Genomic DNA, 17,687 nt, shown 5'->3' on the forward strand with positions numbered 1-17,687 from the left:
AAAAAAAACCCTAAATCGACATGCAATTGAGAAGGTTGGGGACGAAACAGAAGCGGGGAGCTCGAGAATGTGTTGCTGTGTGTGATCGATGGCTAGCGACCCTCTCCCGGCTCCGGCGAGGGTCACCGGCCTCCCGCCTGTGGTTTTTTTTTTTTTTTTGAAAAATAGAAAAAGAAAAAGAAATAAAAGAAAAAATGTAAATATAAGTGACGAGAATTCTCCTATGGGCCCTTATTGAAAATAATGTCTACTTCATGTCCTTATTTGAAATAATGAGAATATTTCAGATTTTTATTTGAAATAATAATAACCTCAAATTTTTATTTGAGAAAATGAGAAAATTCGAGCCTTTATTTGAAAATTTTCTTTTTTCTATTTTCAAATAAAAAAGAATAAATTCTACACTAAATTTTCTCGTTCGCGAGAGCGCTCAATCAGAAGCAGCTGAGAGTCCCTCCAAAAGAACATCCGCCCCAGATCAAATCCTACCCGTTCACTTCCTTGACCTCGACAAATCTCGACCGCCCAAATCGAACACTGCCCGATTTCCATTATATTCCCTCACTCACTCAACAAAACCCTCTCTCTTCTTCCTCGCTCCCTCCCTCCCTCCCTCTCTTCTCTCTCTCTCTCTCTCTACAAACCTCAGTCGGCCTCCTTCCCAATCCTGGTGAAATCCCATTTGCCTAAAACCCTAGAAAGCCAATCGCTTGCTCTGAGAGATAGAGAGAAAGAGAGAGGGGGAGAGAGAGAGAGTTGATTTTGTTGCTCTGTAGTAGGATAGTCGCGAAGGCCTTGATGGATTCGGATCAGGGAAAGCTGTTCATCGGGGGGATTTCGTGGGAGACCAACGAGGATAGGCTCAAGGAGTACTTCGGCCAGTACGGCGACGTCATGCAGGCCGTCGTCATGAGGGACAAGGTCACCGGCCGGCCTCGCGGGTTCGGGTTCGTGGTCTTCGCGGATCCGGCGATACTCGATAGGGTTTTGCAGGATAAGCACACCATCGACGGAAGGACGGTAAGAAGGGAAAGAGAGAGATAGAGAGATTGTGCGTTTGTGTGTGTGTGTATGTTCCTGTTTTGGCTTTTCTTTGGGCTTAGATTTGTGTTCTCCGTGGTGGTTGATTAGGGTTTTCTGGGATGACTGCTTTTCCTCTTTGATTGTTAAGGTGCTTTTGCCAGTTGAGTCGATTTCCTTCCCTTTTTTTATTCCCTATTAGCTTGGTAGCTATGTTTAGAGCAATCGCTGGTCGCTCGTTCTTTCAGAAAATGTTATGGGATTTTATTGGTTGGTTTCAGGTGTTTAGCTCATATTTGGTGTCAGTATTTTTGAATCAGTATGCTTAAAGAAATGCCGTGTATTGATGGCAAAGCATAACTGGGTGCTTGCCAGCTTCAATTACGGCTGTCACTGTTTCAGGTTCATTTCCTTAGCTTCTTTGCCGTAGAATAGAGAGATTACCGGAAGTGAAGGAACATGATATCCAAATGAAGTACGAGTTTTCCCTCTATCCCTAGCTTCCATTCATTCTGTGTCACTCTTGTGGTTGTAGCGACATGGTGTTTCTGAAGCGCCTAATTTTTCATCGTGTGGGAAATCTTCTTTTACAAAATTGGCAGTGGCAAAGATTTCAAGATTTATTTTTATTCACATGATTTTTGGATGCCCCATGTCTTCATCTTGTCTCCCATGTAATATTCTCACCTTTGCACCTTTAAGCGTGTTGTTAAAGTTGGTTGCATAATCAAATAGATATCATGCTCAGTTGGAAGGTCCTCTTGTTGGAGACCTTCTTTAGCCAATTGCAGCTTTTAAATGCTATTGTGTCCACTTTTTTCTCTTTATTCATTGATTTCAAAGTTCACGCTATTCTATTTAGGTGGAATTTTTCTTTTCATGTACTATTTGTATTCATAATAGCTGTAGTACATGCGTGGGAGACTAGATATAGCTTCCCTTGCTACTAAGTTTTGCACAATGAGCTAGTTCTATGGCTATTATCAACTGGGAGAATAAGTACGTAACATTGAAGAGAAGATTCCATCTAAATAGCTTCTCATGAGTTCTGACCAATGATAAAATGATGGATGGTGAACTTGTAGAATAATTGGTTGGTGGCATTGCTATGTTTAGCTGTCAACATGCCCCACTACTTGATGGATCCAAATTCCGTCATATGGCCCCATGATGACTTGAAAGAATTCTCAACCTGAAACCACGCTGATGAACTAGCTTCAATATTTCATATTAGTTTTCAGAGTTATAAAGTATCTCTATGCTTTATTTTTGTTGCTATTTTTCTTTTTAGTCTTTGGTGATTTATTTAGAATGGAATGTCAGGCCGTACTTTTTATGAGTTCATCTAATTATTACATGCTCTTTTGATATTTGCTGGAATAGAACTATTGGCTTGCTCTTGCACTCTCTCTCTTTCTCATGCGGTCGATTTGTAGGTTGAGGCTAAGAGGGCTTTGTCAAGAGAGGAGCAGCAAACTAATGCAAGATCTGGAAACCAAAATCCTGATAGAGGCAGTGGAGCTGGTGGAAATATAAGAACAAAGAAGATCTTTGTGGGAGGTTTGCCTCCTACTTTGACTGACGAGGGCTTTCGTCAGTATTTTGAGGCTTATGGTCATGTAAATGATGTAGTAATCATGTATGATCAGAATACTCAACGACCCCGAGGTTTTGGGTTTATATCTTTTGACACAGAAGAGGCTGTAGATAGGGTTTTGCACAAGACATTCCATGATTTGGGTGGGAAGCAAGTGGAAGTTAAGCGGGCACTTCCAAAAGATGCTAATCCTAGTGGAGGTGGCCGTAGTATGGGTGGTGGAGGTGGTGGTGGTTACCAAGGTTATGGTGGTTCTAGTGGTAATTCAGGCACTGCATATGATGGTCGGATGGATTCGAATAGGTATATTCAGCCACAGAATGCTGGAGGTAGTTTCCCGCCATATGGTTCTTCTGGATACAGCGCACCTGGCTACGGCTATGGTCCTGCCAGTAACGGCATGGGTTATGGCGGCTATGGAAGTTATGCTGGAAGCACTGGATATGGTGGTCCTGCTGGTGCAGCTTATGGTAGCATGCCCACTTCTGGTTACGGAGGTGGTCCACAGGGTGGGCCTAGAAGCTCATGGGGCTCTCAACCTCCCACAGGATATGGAGCTATGGGGTATGGTGGTGCTGCTCCATGGGGTGCTGCAGGGGCTGGTGGTGGTTCAACTGGCGGTGGTCCTGGTTCAGCACCTGCTGGTCATTCCCCTAGTGGTGGAGCAGGATATGGCAATCAAGGTTATGGGTATGGTGGTTATGGTGGAAGTGATGTATCTTATGGAAATCAGGGTGGGTATGGTGCTGTTGGAGGGCGCTCTGGAAGTACTCCAAACAGTGGTTCTGGTGGAGAAATGCAGCCAAGCGCTGGTAGCTACATGGGAAGTGGTTATGGTGATGCAGCTTATGGAAATGCAGGATGGAGATCGGACCCATCACAAACTTCTGGAAATTATGGTTCTCAGTCAAATGGTCCTCATGGTGGGCAGGCTGCTTATGGTGGTGGTTATGGTGGTGGACAGACCCGCCAAGCTCAGCAGCAATGATTTGTTGTTGACCCCAGTTCCGAGTGCATCCTTATGAAGCAGTGCTCAGTTGGATGTCAATACTTTGGGACTGGTTGGATTGCTTAAATCCCTGTTTCAGTATCTGTTTTGGTAGCCAGTAATAAGTAGTACATTTCAAGGCATACTAGATGCCCTCTTATTAAGTATTTTCCTGAGTGTAGCTTTTAAATTGGCGTGCTTATATTTGTCTACTTGATGATCTCGGATCTATTTATCATCTAGTGTTTGAGCTATAGTGTTGTTAATGCTGCTATATTTAAGCTTGTGATCTTCAAGTCTTAATTTTCATCCTGTTGTTAGCTGTATCCGTCTCCTCTCCTCGTCTATCAAGAACCAAATGCTCTAGAGAAGGTTAGCTGCTATTTCTTGAATCGATATGACCAAGTAGGAATAGAACGGAGTAGTGCAGCTTAATGTTTTTGGAGCTGTGGGCCTCTTGAGTTGCAGATTGGGTAATGGGTAGCGGTAATGATAGTCGTAGTTGACACTTTGAAAATGGCATAATCATTTCCCCCCTGTATTTTCCCTTGTGTTATACAGGAGGAGATGCTCGGGTTTAAAGTGCACTCAAGTTTCTTCACATGGCCATGGGCATTGTTGTGGTTTTTGTTGTTAAAAGCTTGGGAAGGAACTTGGAGAATTGTTCTGTCAAAATTATGCATTAACTCGAGAGAGGCTGTTCCAATTCACGGGCTATGTCACTGTTGTCAGTGTTTGCAGATTCCTGGCATTTCAAGTCATGGATCTCCAACCTTCGTCGAGATTTGTGGTGAGTTGACAAAATATGTAGGTTGTGGTATGTGATGCTTGTCGCTTAGGAGCAGTCCTATTTCAGTTTGAGGTGTTAGTTGTAGTGAGATACTTCTTTTGAGAAGACAAATTGCCAAACTTGAAGCTGTGTAAGACTTCACCTTTTTGTTTTTTGTCCAAACAAGGTTGGATTTGTGCACATTCTATATTAGCCAGCCATTTCCCTGGACAATTTTTCATTCTTTCTAATGACCAAGATTTAAGTAATAATAGGTCAAGGCAAGTGTAGGGTGATGGATGATACGCTTATCATGGACTTAGCAGAATGTTCAGCAGGAAAACATTTGATGTTTGAATGGTCCAAGTTTGGAGTCTCTGTCATGTCTCTCAACATGCTTAGGGAAAGAGTAAGGACAATTGTTTTGTGTTCTTTTAATTCAGCAGCATTGCATCTTTTAACAGAGTTGGAACATATGCTAAGATGGCATAATAGGCTTGCTGCTAAATGTCTACTCAAAAGCTTTTTAATCTTTGGAGTGCCACCTGTCTCTATACTTAATCACATCTTAAAAATCTTGTCTTTTATACAGTCGCGAGTCCTCGGTTATCAATCTTATTAGTTTTAACCACCGAAATGATTGAATTCTACTCTGCCATTATGACTATTATGGCAGGTTTGGTTGTTGTTAGTCTTTATTAGGTTGTGCTGTTGGCTATCTATATGATGTCTGAATAATTTTTTGTTCTTAGATTCAGTGAGTATTATGTTGTGCCTTTTGATTTAGTGTTAACAGTTGTACGTGTTTGAATCTGATATCAAAATCGAAGGCTAATGAGTTAACAGCTTGAAGATAGGATTTTATTTGGTAAACATTTGCTCGTTTGTAGATTTAATAGTATCGCTGTCAGTACTAAGAGAATTCAGCCTATGCTTTGCCAATTGACCTACTTTGTGGTAGTTGATTGTTGATTTCCCTAATCTTCTGTTGTTGACAATAAATGTTCTGAGTGTAGAAATAGAGTTGGTTGATAGATTGCTGGGTAGTTTTCCTCAGAGGATTGGTGTGGACCCACATAATTTGGGTGTGACTATTTCTGGGCATGACTTATCTGGTGGTTGACATTGAAGCGATTTGAAATATGAGTTTGTGAGAGATATTTGTATTGCTGTTGCCTTCTCTTTTCATTCCACAGTATTGCTGATCAGGACTGAGTCTTTTCTGTCAATTGCAGCACTAATGTGGTGTAATGAATAAATTGCGATACCTGCATGATATGATTATCGCCAACTTTGTATTTGAACTTTGAAAAATATCATCTTTGTTTGGGTAAGCAGAATTCTCCACATGCAAGGAATTGAAAAAAATTTCATTGACTAAACAACAATTCTACCTTCCAGTGGAGAATCAGTATATCCACGAACCATATGAGGATTTAGCCCCTCTCATCTTTCTCCAGTCTTAGGGTCCCACTACTGGTGCCGTAGGCCCTTAGTTTGGACTACATCAGTAGCATTTGCTTAGATGATTGAATCTTAGCTTTGCTTGTTGGTAAAGTGCAAGTCTACCTACATTTGAGGATTGAACTGGCACCGATCCGTTCCCATTGCAGCTTCTTTTTGCAGGTCGTAGCCTCATCAAGCCAGCCACATTCACGATTGTTGCCGTTTCTCTCGTAAATGTCGGGTCTTACTTGCCACCTGCAGTGGTCCTCTTGTCCCAGCCCTTTGTCTTAGGGCTGTCGATTGATCTATAAAGTGTCGGTTGCTGAGAGCCAGCGTTGTCTGGGCATCAAAATTCGAGTTCTGATTTCAACTTCAATGTATGGTGGAAGATAAGCGTGCATAATGCTACGATTGCAACTTCGAGTTTCTGCGTCCAATTTACCAGTATCTTTATTCACGTGTCTTTCCTCTTACATCTAGTGTAGAATGAACCAAGGCAAGTACGGCTACCAAGATCATACGGTCCCAACTTTTAGCCACGTGGGGCATTTGGGAAATGAGTTTGATAAATGGCTTTATATCGTAGCGGGAGGCCAGTGGTTCTCGACATGTCGGAAAACTTTCCCGACTGGTTTGAGTAAATTTTGGGTGCTCAAGAAAGTAACGTCTATACCCTTTTTGATCTGGTAGAAATTGAAATGAAGTTAGAAAATCTCTGTTTGCGCTAAGAGTCAATTAGGTGCATAATCAAGCTAATATTACTATGGCTCTTGTCTATTCCTTTCCCCTTCTCAAATTTGTCAGTTTTGTCTGATTAAATATAGTTACATGACAGCAATGGGTCGTGGTAGGATTACGCTACAAGATTGAATCCGTAAAATTTAGTGAACGGAAAGGCGATTCGCCGTTGTCTAGAGAATTCGAGTAATGCCAACACCAGTCAAATTGCTCACTCGAGGATGGTGAGCTGAATCTTATCCTAAAGCTCTCAATTGTTCATTCGTCTGAAATTTGTTGGATTTGCATTTTCTGAGTCATGAGATGTTTTTCCATCTAAATTACAGTTGTTCATCTGGAGAAATAAGCTCTCCATGTCCCATTGCCAACCCTTCTTTCTCGCTCTCCATGCAATATCACGAGTTGGCAAAACCGTCCAACACCTAATCTCTCTCTCTCCAACGTTGTCATAACTAACAAAACAAGCTCAAGCCAGATGCCTCTCTAACCGTCTCTCTCCCTCTCTTCAAGAGCATGCCTGCTAACTTTTGTCACTCTCCCCAGCCGGATCTCTAATCACGCCATCGCGACATGGCCCACACCGCCATCTGCCGGGAGTCCTTGTCCGGGCCCCTCTCCTCATGCTCGGCTGCCGTGGACCTCGAGTGGCCCTTTGGGAAGCTCGATGGCCTAGACCAAGACGACATCCGCGAGACCGCCTATGAGATCTTCTTCACGTCTTGCCGTTCTTCGCCTGGATTTGGGGGCCGCACTGCCATAGCTTATTACTCCTCGTCGCAGACATCCGACAATGCAGAGGGAGGTTCGCCGGTGGCCGGAGGCCAGGGCAGGGCCAACGGGGTGGGGATGGCGCCAAATAGTAGGGTGAAGAGGGCTCTAGGGTTGAAGATGATCAAGCGGTCACAGTCGAAGAGGATGGTATCTGGTTGGGCGACCATCGGTGGGATCTCCGCGCCATCTTCCCCGAACCGACACAGCACGGGGCCCAAGTTTTTGAGCCCTGGGGTGGCGCAGACCGTTCCACCTTCAAGGGCAAGACGGCCACTCACGTCGGCCGAGATCATGAGGCAACAGATGAGGGTGACGGAGCAGAGTGATAATAGGCTCAGGAAAACGCTTATGAGGACCCTTGTAGGCCAAGTACGTGAGTCGTTATAGTCCTCTAATTTGACCCTTAATTTGCACGATACTATTAGGATTCATATTTGCATGATTTGATGGTTGAACGTTTGTATTTTGAATTAGATGATTTACCAATATCAAAGTAATGTCATCTAAATCCTGTATCTTCAGATCAGATGAATGTTCACCAATTTTGATTGTCTTGCCCTTTTCTCGTCATAGATGGGAAGACGAGCAGAGACGATAATCCTTCCATTGGAGCTTCTCCGGCACATAAAGCCGTCCGAGTTCGGCGACTCGCACGAGTACCACATTTGGCAGAAGCGCCAGCTCAAGGTCCTCGAGGCCGGTCTCCTCCTCCACCCCTCTATCCCGCTCGAGAAGTCCAACACTTTCGCCGCGCGCCTCCGGGACGTCATCCTCTCTGGTGACTCGAAGCCCGTCGACTTTGGTAAGAACACGGACGTTATGAGGACCCTATGCAATTCGGTTGTCTCTTTGTCTTGGCGAAGCCCGAGTGGGACTCCAACCGACATCTGCCACTGGGCCGACGGGTACCCGCTCAACGTCCATCTGTACATCACTCTCCTGCAGTCGATCTTCGATGTGAGGGACGAGACGTTGGTCCTGGACGAGGTCGATGAACTTCTAGAGCTCATGAAGAAGACATGGTCCACATTGGGCATCAATAGGTCTATCCACAATGTGTGCTTCACTTGGGTGCTTTTCCAACAGTATGTGGCAACGTCGGAGATGGAGCCAGACCTCCTCTGCGCTTCGCACGCCATGCTTGTGGAAGTATCGAGAGATGCCAAGAAGCCGGATCGAGACGCCATATTTGTGAGGATCTTGTCGTCGGTGTTGTCGTCGATGCGGGAGTGGTCGGAGAAACGGTTGCATCACTACCAGGACTACTTTTCGAGGGGGATGGTGGGCTTGATCGAGAACATCCTCCCTCTGGCCTTGACGGCCTCGGCCATTTGCAGCGAGGATGCCATGCTACCGGTCACGGCTGCAGGCCATGAGAAGAGCGACTCTGTCCTGGACTCGACCGGTGATCGCGTGGACGACTACATAAGGTCCTCTTTGAAGAATGAATTCACAAAGGTTTGTGTTTGATGCCGAGCTTATCATCTTTTAGACACGATCTTCCATTAGATCCGATCATTGATTTGGTATTTCGTTTTGATAATGCGTCTGTAAGTATAGATGATCAAAACCAGTAGTTTCAATCAAGCAATGGATGCGAAACAAGAGGCGGTGGAAGCTCTCCTCAGCCTAGCGAAGGAGACGGAGGATTTGGCCTTGAGAGAGAGGGAATACTTCAGCCCCATCATGAAGAAATGGCATCCGTTCGCGGCCGGGGTCGCGGCGGTGGTGCTACACAATTGCTACGGGGCTGTGTTGAAGCGGTACATGGCTAGTTCGCCGAAGCTCAGCAGCGAAACCGTGAGCGTGCTTCAGAGAGCTGGGAAGCTAGAGAATTTCCTGGTGCAGATGGTGGTTGAGGACTCCACCGAGTGCGAGGACGGCGGCAAGTCCCTCGTCCGAGAAATGGCTCCGTACGAAGTCGAGTCCATCATCTTGAAGCTTTTGAAGCAATGGATCGATGAGAAGCTCAGGAAAGGGAAAGAATGCCTCCGGCAAGCCAAAGAAACCGAAGTAAGTCTCTGCACATCGCCGGAGAATCGATATATAAAACTGTTAAAGAGTGTGTACTAAAGTGGTCATGTTTGTGAATGTGGAATCAGACATGGAACCCGAAGTCTAAGACTGAGCCGTACGCGCAATCCGCCGTGGAGCTAATGAGACTGATAAAGGAAACCGTGGACGAGTTCTTCGACATCCCGATCGGAATCACCGAGGACTTGATCCAAGATCTCGCCGACGGTCTAGGCCACCTGTTTCAGGATTACATTTCCTTTGCTGCATCATGTGGTAAAAATTTCGTTCACATGATTCATTTGAGCCTCATCTATGAAGATCACCCTAGCCCTAATTCACATTTCATACCAATTAGGCTGCTTTTGTTACTAAATCTTTGAGTAATCTGCGGTAATTTCCTTAATTTTTTCATCAGTTTGATTAGTATTTTTACCTGATATGAAAATTTGTGATATAGGATCAAAGCAGAGTTACATTCCCTCACTCCCTCCTCTAACAAGATGTCACAGAGCCTCCCAGTTTGTCAAGATTTGGAGGAATGTCACTCCTTGCAGCGTCGGAGTGGAAGACGGGCATGGAATTGGGTCCAACGACGGCCACAACCCGAGGCCGTCGACGAGCCGCGGCACGCAGCGCCTCTACATCCGCCTCAACAGCTTGCACTACCTCCTCACCCACCTCCACTCCCTCAACAAGACCCTCACCCTCTCGCCCCGGGTCTCCCCGTCCCGGAACCGCTTCACAAACCGGCGGCAACAGGGCAAGACCTCGTCCTACTTCGACATTGCCCGGGGTTCGATCCAGGCGGCCTGCCAGCACGTCTCCGAGGTCGCCGCGTACCGCCTCATCTTCCTCGACTCGAACAACGTCTTCTACGAGAACCTTTACGCGGGCGACGTCGCCAATGCCCGCATTAGGCCCGTCTTGAGGACCCTCAAGCAGAACCTGACTCTACTGTGCGCGATCCTCACGGACTGCGCTCAGCCGCTCGCAGTCAAGGAGATCATGAAGGCCGCCTTCGAGGCCTACCTCATGGTGCTCCTGGCCGGGGGCAACTCGCGGGTCTTCTACCGAGGGGACCACAAGATGATCGACGAGGACTTGGCGGGCCTGAAGCGGGCCTTCGCCTCGTGCGGCGAGGGGCTCATAGCCGAGGATGTGGTCGACCGCGAGGCCGAGGTGGTGGAGGGGGTGGTTGCGCTGCTGGGGCAGGCGACGGAGCAGCTGATCGAGGACTTCAGCATCTTGACGTGCGAGACAAGCGGGATCGGGGTGATGGGCGCGGGGCAGAAGCTGCCGATGCCGACGACGACGAGGAGGTGGCACCGGTCGGACCCGAACACGATCTTGAGGGTGTTGTGCCACAGGAACGACAGGGCCGCGAATCATTTCCTCAAGAAATCGTTCCGGATGGCCAAGAGGAGATAGAATGGTGCAATTTGCATATCTCTTTATCAGATGTATGTACTGGAGAGAGAAAAAAAAAACAAAGGTGGACAAATTGAGAAATTAATGTCACAATTATATGATCTTGGTCTACCTCATTAAGTGAGAAAAAAAAATTAAAACGCATCGTGTGTAACTTTAAATTTGCTATTCACAATCCATGACACGATGGAGGAGATTTGCTTATTAATTAAATTTTTTTTTTTTGCTCTTGTTCTTGGTATATTAAGAACAAATTCTCTATTAGAAATTGCCAAATTGGTGACATAAACAAACGGGAAATTGCTAGCAATTTCTGCCCTTTCGTTCTAGGAATTGGGCCCGACACACACCAATCCCAACCCAACATGGACCGACAACGATACATTTGGACACATAGTGAAAATCGAAATTAAGGTGACATCTGACATGGTAAACGCTGAATTATTCGGCCATATGCTCCATGACTCTTACTCCCAACCCTATTCCTTTCCAGGAGTTGCATGCATGCATGCATGCATGCATGCATTCAGCGAGAATGTTTCAGTGGTGTCCAATTCCACCACCCCCGCCGCCTCCGAAGCCGCCGCCGCCGCCGCCTCCCCCCCCACCTCCACCGAAGCCGCCTCCAGAGCCTCCCCCTATTCCTCCCCCCTTGCCAAATCCCCCGCCAATTCCTCCGCCCGAGCCTCCTCCAACTCCGCCCCCAAATCCGCCACCCTTCCCGATCCCGCCTCCGAAGCCACCGCCTTTCCCGAAGCCTCCACCGGCGCCGCCTCCAATTCCTCCACCGATGCCGCCACCCTTACCAAACCCTCCGCCTACTCCTCCACCTTTGCCAAATCCAACTCCGGCACCGCCCCCAACTCCGCTGCCTACGCCTCCTCCGACTCCGCCACCTTTTCCAATTCCTCCTCCGACACCTCCACCAATACCACCGCCTATTCCAGAACCTCCTCCTACACCACCACCAACCCCTCCGCCCTTTCCGATCCCACCGCCGATCCTGCCACCTTTCCCAATGCCACCTCCAATTCCCCCTCCTTTTCCAAACCCACCACCCTTGCCAATGCCTCCACCAACTCCGCCTCCTTTTCCGATGCCGCCACCAAAGCCACCGCCAACTCCACCACCCTTGCCGAATCCTCCTCCTGCACCACCGCCAAAACCTCCACCCTTGCCAATGCCTCCACCAACTCCGCCTCCTTTTCCTATCCCACCGCCAATCCCACCACCCTTACCAAACCCACCACCAGCTCCGCCACCCTTGCCGAACCCACCTCCAACACCACCGCCGACACCTCCACCCTTGCCAATGCCTCCACCGACTCCACCTCCTTTTCCAATGCCACCACCAAAGCCGCCTCCTTTACCAATCCCACCACCAATACCACCGCCTTTCCCAATGCCGCCGCCTACACCACCACCCTTACCGAACCCACCGCCTACTCCACCACCACCACCAGCACCACCACCTAAGCCACCCCCACCGCCGGCACCACCACCACCTCCACCTCCAAACCCACCTCCTCCACCAGCTCCACCACCGAACCCACCTCCAAAGCCACCACCAGCTCCACCTCCTCCCCCGAAGCCACCTCCGGACCCTCCTCCCTTGCCGCCACCTACCAACGTCTTCTTATCATCCTCGCCGACACTCGTAGCATCTTTTGCACTCACACTGACCACAACATGCAGACAAAGCAGAGAAAGCAAAGCAAAGGCCTTCACCATCTTTTCCTGTATCCTTTTCGGATGACTGAGCGCGCACACACACACTTTCGAGTGAGAGCATCATGTTACGAGGGCTTTTTATACAACTTTCGCTCCGATGCAGCATTGAATGACGACAACCACTAACTGTGCACCAAATTTAGTGTCGCGACTGGCTCAACAATAATTATTCACTCGTCTTTGAGGGGATACTTGATTTTAGGGCTTTGCTCCTCTGGTTCTCTCGAGAGAAAGGAAACCCTCAAGCTAGAAAATCTACGGGACACCTCTCTGACACCTCCCCCATGTCCAATGCATCTAGCTGGGAAATTAGAAATTATCTTCCCATTTGTAACCAAAAAAAGAAAAAGAGAAAGAGAAAGATAGAAAAATAAAGTGGCTAGCTAGGGTTGCTATTTCCGAGCACATCAAATGAAGCAACCATATGATTTCCTAAGTCGCTCAACGTGTATTTGTTTTTAACGAACAACTATCTGTCAAAGTTACGTGGCAATGAACTATCTTTATCTTGTAATTTATTCGTGCTTGTTCGGAAGACCTAGTTGCATTTAATCGGTTTCATATGTTGCAATATTGCAGTACCAAGGCACCTGTTACAATTTATACACTCTCGCCAGGCACTCTCGCCTCTAGCCCACAGATCTAATGAATGGTACATCGGCAAATGACGACTTTTAGAGATGAAACCTACATGATCGGCGGAGCTTTGAACATGCGATTATCACTGGGAATTTGCAAGTACCAATTGGGAGTGGATCATCAAACAATAGTCGGGTCTTTCGAGGTTTTTTTTTTTTTTTTGGGTTGATTGGAGAGTGACGAACGGTCCCTTACACATATAGATAAAATATCAAATGTACTTAATTCTTTTGTACAGAAAGATGTGTTAGTGATTGACAACATTGTATAGGGAGTCGATCATTTTATGTCCGAGTCGTCTTATGGGGTCCTCATATCTTCGGTCTTTGGTAAGGTGAAATATGTACGAGAAGTCATCGTGTGCTTAATTACTGCAAGTTCCAACTTGTTGCAAAAATAAAAGATGATGTTGATTAATGCAGTTGGATATTTGTTAATTAAACTTATGAGAAGATGTTCATTTTCGAAAGGGGATGAAGATAACGCTAACCCCCCCTCTCTCTCCATACGGCATTCTCTCACCTTTTTTCTATTGGGGTATGATTCATAGTCCCCATCAACAGGAAAGCATGAGGATTCCAATTTAAGGGTAAATCGGGATAAAACCTTGTGTCTCGAATTCTCTTCTTTGGTTTTTTATGTAAAAATTGTCAAAGAAGTCATAAACCCATTGCGGTTTTGTCAATTCAGTCTCAAACATTTTGTATTTGTACCAATTCAATCCTAAACCTCTTGCATTTGTGCCAATTTAGTCCAACAAACAAACTTTGGCCAGCTTGCGCTGAAGTGGAGATATTTTAATAGCATTTTAAGATTTTTCGCCGGTCGGCCAAAGTTGGCATGAAAAAAAATAAATCTTAAGATGTAATTAAAAATTGTCCACGTTGGCGCGGACCGGCATCCACATCAGCACCGATCAGCAAAAATTGGTCGGATGGATGAATTGGCACAAATGCAAACTATTTAGGATTGAATTGATACAAAAATAAATGTGTAGGACTAAATTGACACAAATGCAAAAAAATTATGACTGAATTAGCATAAGTGAAATAGATTTAGGACTTTTTCAACCAATTTTTTTTTTTTTTTTCATTTTTCATTCTTTACTTCGCTGCGATCTGTGCGTCGAATCTTATCATTCTCTCCTGTGACGTTAAGCTAGACATAGTTAAGCCATCTAAAAATGGTCGAAACACATCTATATCTAGAACCGACGCGCCTCCATAACCAGCGAGATCTTCGTTGAGCTCATTGAGAGGTCTATGAGAGAGCATTTTGTCAGGTTTGATCGGATGTGACGAAGACCAGATTGATGAATGTTGAAATATGATTCACGAGACATCAAAATGGGGACACCATAGACGGTGAGTCCATGTCCTCAATTTCAAGTGCCCAGTTTAAGAATTATAAGCTTTTTCGTATTTGTACTTAAGATGCATCCAAAAGACATTACTTTCTTTCAGTCGCAATTTTGTGTTTCGCAAGCTCAAGGTCTTTTAAACTTTTGTAAAATTTTATCGTATGTTCGAGTTTACTAACAAAATGGCGAGAGTCGCAAGTTTTGAATCTGACAAAAAAAAAACAAATAATAATGAGCCCCTGAGTTTAAGAATGTCGAATTCTTGATTAAAGCAGAAATTGCTCCAAATAACCCTCAATAACGACATGACAAGACTTACTATGTATACATACTATGTATTGATAATAAACACTTAGGATATACCGAGTGAAATCAAGAGCTTAAAATCCATTGATGATTGAAACTTGCACACTAAGGTCCTGTTTATTTCGCAAAAAACTTGCGCTTCGAAAAACATTTTTTGGAAAATAATCGTATGTATCTTTTGAAATGTTTAGTTGATGAAAAATATCCTCGTTATCCAAAACAATTTATGTCTGAACATTTTTTGTGAACGATGAAATTATTTTTCGTTCATTTATTATTGTAAGTAGTACAAGCGATTAATTTTTAGGAAAATATTTTCGAAATCACTTATTTTTCGCGAAATAAACGGAGCCTAAAAACTTGTTAGCATCCATATCTAATTAGAAAATTTACGGGCAAAGCTTATACTCAATTTCATCCCCACCAAACCATCCATCCATATCCTTCATTATCTTTTGCAGTGTTGCACGTGGCCATGAATGCATCCACATTAGAAATAATCTCCACTACCAAATTCCTACTTTGGCCAAAAAAAAGAACTTTAAATTGCTATTTTCCCATTGAAAATGCACGGAAGCAGGTTCACCCTAATCCGACCCACTTCCATGTGCGGGGTAGTTGAGAGATTTAATGCATTTGTACCCCCCAAAAATTTAAAAAGTTCTGTCAATTTCACCACCATTTAAATCCTTACTTAACTGGAATAGGATCCCCTAACATTGCCTATTGTTAGGAGTGACATGATCGATCCGGGCCATCCAAATAAAAAATGGACGGTCTGGATTGATCCACATTACTTTCTCTAAAATTTTGAAATTTCTCGCCAAAATGTTTTTCCCCCTTTTAAAAGGTGATGTAAATGAATCCGGGCCGTCCATTTTAAAATGGACAGGCCAGATCCATCAACGTCACCCCCACCTTTATGGTAGGGGATCCTGGCCGTTCATTTCAAAATGAACGGCCCGGATTCATCCACATCACCTTTTAAAAGAGGGAAAAAAATTTTGATGGGAAATTTTAAAATTTTAAAAAAATTAATATGAATCAATTCGGGCCATCCATTTTTTATTTGGACAAGGAGGCTTTCATTTGACACTAATAGTTTTGTCGACATTTGCGCCGCTGATGACTCAAAAGAGAGTTTGAAATCCGTCCCTCCTGTCGACTTCGAGGTGCGATTTTCGGGAGCAAGTCTAGTTGTCAGAATTTATTGGTCAGACTTCACGCTCATCTTATGGAAAGTCTTGCTGTTGAAGAAGGGCCTCCTCATCAATGGTGTTAGCCATGGAGATCCGGTGAGATAATGACTCACGGTCTCACACCAACCTAATTTTGTGGCGCAATGGAAACGAGGATATCATAACGTCGGGGGAAAAGTATCAACAAAGTCATAAATTTATTGCATCGCTATCAATTCAATAATAAATCTTTTAATTAGGTCGATTTAAATATGAATCTTTTTGTATTTGTACCAATTTCGTCCATCCGGCTAATTTAGGCCGAAAATCGCCGACGTGGACGCCGATCATTCTTTTATAGCAGTCCAATCCATCCTGCGGCAGGTGAGGGTGGTCGGCGGCCGTCGCCGGCCAAACCCCCAAACCCTAAGTTTTAGAAAAAAGAAAAAGAAAAAGAAAAATATATATGACTAAAAATTAATTTTTTAAAAAAAAATAAGGGAAATGCCAAAAAAGGGCCCCAAGTGTACTTGTTTTCTCAATTAAGGGCCCGAAATGCAACTTGTGTCAAAGAAGGGCCCAAAGTGCCTTTTTTTATTCAAACAAGGGCCTGAATGGAGACACTTTTGTCTTTTTACATTTTGTAATTGTTTTCCTTTTTTTCTTCTATTTTTTTCCTTTGGTTCTCCTCCTCCTCACCCGGGGCCGTGGGGCGAGCGGCCGCAAGGCTTACCTCACTCGGCTCGGGCGAGGGTCGGGTGAGCCGCCGAAATGGCGGACGGCGAGGACGCGGCAACGGCAACGGCGACACCGAGGTGGAGGCAGCGGTGGGGGTCAAGATCTGGTTGAGGGCGAGCTTCGCGTTCGAGATCGTCGCTCATCGCGGCCGAAGCAACCTTGCACCCGTCTGCGGCGGGCGACGAGAGAGCCGCGGGCCGAGCGGCCGAGATCGCGGGCGGCGAGGATGCGGGGCGGAGAGACCGAGGCGGGGGTCCTCGCGTCGCTCATCGCCGCCGAAGCGACCTTGCACCCGTCTGCAGCCGACGACGAGAGATCCGCGGGCCGAGCAACCGAGATCGTGGGGCGGAGAGACCAAGGCGGGGGTCCTCGCGTCGCTCATCGCGGCCGAAGCGACCTTGCACCCGTCTGTAGCCGGCGACGAGAGATCCGCGGGCCGAGCAGCCGAGATCGCGGGGCGGAGAGACCAAGGCGGGGGTCCTCGCGTCGCTCATCGCGGCCGAAGCGGCCTTGCACCCGTCTGCGGCTGGCGTCGAGAGAGCCGCGGGCCGAGCGGCCGAGATCGTGGGCGGCGAGGACGCGGGGCGGAGAGACCGAGGCGGGGGTCCTCGCGTCGCTCATCGCCGCCGAGGCGACCTTGCACCCGTCTGCAGCCGGCGACGAGAGATCCGCGGGCTGAGTAGCCGAGATCGCGGGGCGGAGAGACCAAGGCGGGGGTCCTCGCGTCGCTCATCGCGGCCGAAGCGACCTTGCACCCGTCTGCGGCCGGCGACGAGAGATCCGCGGGCTGAGCAGCCGAGATCGCGGGGCGGAGAGACCAAGGCGGGGGTCCTCGCGTCGCTCATCGCGGCCGAAGCGGCCTTGCACCCGTCTGCGGCCGGCGACGAGAAATCCGCGGGTTGAGCGGCCGAGATCGCGGGTGGCGAGGACGCGGGGCGGAGAGACCGAGGCGGGGGTCCTCG

At 46.6% G+C, this 17,687-nt stretch overlaps 3 protein-coding genes across 7 annotated transcripts; 2 read left to right on the forward strand and 1 right to left on the reverse strand.

Moving 5' to 3' along the window:
• The first annotated feature begins 458 nt into the window (after positions 1-458).
• On the forward strand, positions 459-6,548 carry LOC115743328 (heterogeneous nuclear ribonucleoprotein 1-like). Of its 2 annotated transcripts, XR_004015671.2 has the most exons (4): positions 459-1,020; positions 2,457-3,678; positions 4,167-4,395; positions 5,988-6,548. XR_004015671.2 is itself a non-coding variant. In XM_030678059.2 (2 exons), exons 1-2 carry the CDS (start codon positions 799-801, stop codon positions 3,603-3,605), a joined length of 1,371 nt encoding a protein of 456 aa, XP_030533919.1. In that variant the 5' UTR covers positions 460-798; the 3' UTR covers positions 3,606-3,914. The 2 variants fall into 2 exon arrangements, 1 of the variants encoding a protein (XP_030533919.1); XM_030678059.2 differs by lacking the exons at positions 4,167-4,395; positions 5,988-6,548 and having other exon boundaries at positions 460-1,020; positions 2,457-3,914.
• Positions 6,549-7,003: 455 nt separating this feature from the next.
• Positions 7,004-10,981, forward strand: LOC115743277 (protein unc-13 homolog). 2 transcript variants are annotated; one of them, XM_030678003.2, is made up of 5 exons: positions 7,004-7,698; positions 7,903-8,787; positions 8,890-9,342; positions 9,432-9,618; positions 9,803-10,981. In XM_030678003.2, the coding sequence occupies exons 1-5, from the start codon at positions 7,129-7,131 to the stop codon at positions 10,771-10,773; spliced, it is 3,066 nt and encodes a 1,021-aa protein (XP_030533863.1). In that variant the 5' UTR covers positions 7,004-7,128; the 3' UTR covers positions 10,774-10,981. The 2 variants fall into 2 exon arrangements, with proteins under 2 accessions (XP_030533863.1, XP_048127738.1); XM_048271781.1 differs by having other exon boundaries at positions 7,638-7,698; positions 7,852-8,787.
• A 31-nt stretch (positions 10,982-11,012) lies between these two features.
• LOC115743383 (glycine-rich cell wall structural protein) lies at positions 11,013-12,568 on the reverse strand. Of its 3 annotated transcripts, none has more exons than XM_048271786.1 (2): positions 12,156-12,568; positions 11,013-12,023 (listed from the first exon to the last, which is right to left on the reverse strand). In XM_048271786.1, exons 1-2 carry the CDS (start codon positions 12,502-12,504, stop codon positions 11,314-11,316), a joined length of 1,059 nt encoding a protein of 352 aa, XP_048127743.1. In that variant the 5' UTR covers positions 12,505-12,568; the 3' UTR covers positions 11,013-11,313. The 3 variants fall into 3 exon arrangements, with proteins under 3 accessions (XP_048127743.1, XP_048127749.1, XP_048127741.1); XM_048271792.1 differs by having other exon boundaries at positions 11,013-11,504; positions 11,643-12,568; XM_048271784.1 differs by having other exon boundaries at positions 11,013-12,567.
• Positions 12,569-17,687: the final 5,119 nt, after the last annotated feature.

The sequence above is a fragment of the Rhodamnia argentea genome, chromosome 1, assembly GCF_020921035.1.
Source record: "Rhodamnia argentea isolate NSW1041297 chromosome 1, ASM2092103v1, whole genome shotgun sequence".
Taxonomy (NCBI): Eukaryota; Viridiplantae; Streptophyta; class Magnoliopsida; order Myrtales; family Myrtaceae; genus Rhodamnia; species Rhodamnia argentea.

Coding starts and splice junctions, on each gene's coding strand:
- LOC115743328 (XM_030678059.2), top strand. CDS start 799: ATGGATTCGGATCAGGGAAAGCTGTTCATCGGGGGGATTTCGTGGGAG. Junction 1,021..2,456: donor ACACCATCGACGGAAGGACG/GTAAGAAGGGAA, acceptor GTCGATTTGTAG/GTTGAGGCTAAGAGGGCTTT.
- LOC115743277 (XM_030678003.2), top strand. CDS start 7,129: ATGGCCCACACCGCCATCTGCCGGGAGTCCTTGTCCGGGCCCCTCTCC. Junction 7,699..7,902: donor TGAGGACCCTTGTAGGCCAA/GTACGTGAGTCG, acceptor TTCTCGTCATAG/ATGGGAAGACGAGCAGAGAC. Junction 9,619..9,802: donor TTCCTTTGCTGCATCATGTG/GTAAAAATTTCG, acceptor TTTGTGATATAG/GATCAAAGCAGAGTTACATT.
- LOC115743383 (XM_048271784.1), bottom strand. CDS start 12,504: ATGGTGAAGGCCTTTGCTTTGCTTTCTCTGCTTTGTCTGCATGTTGTG.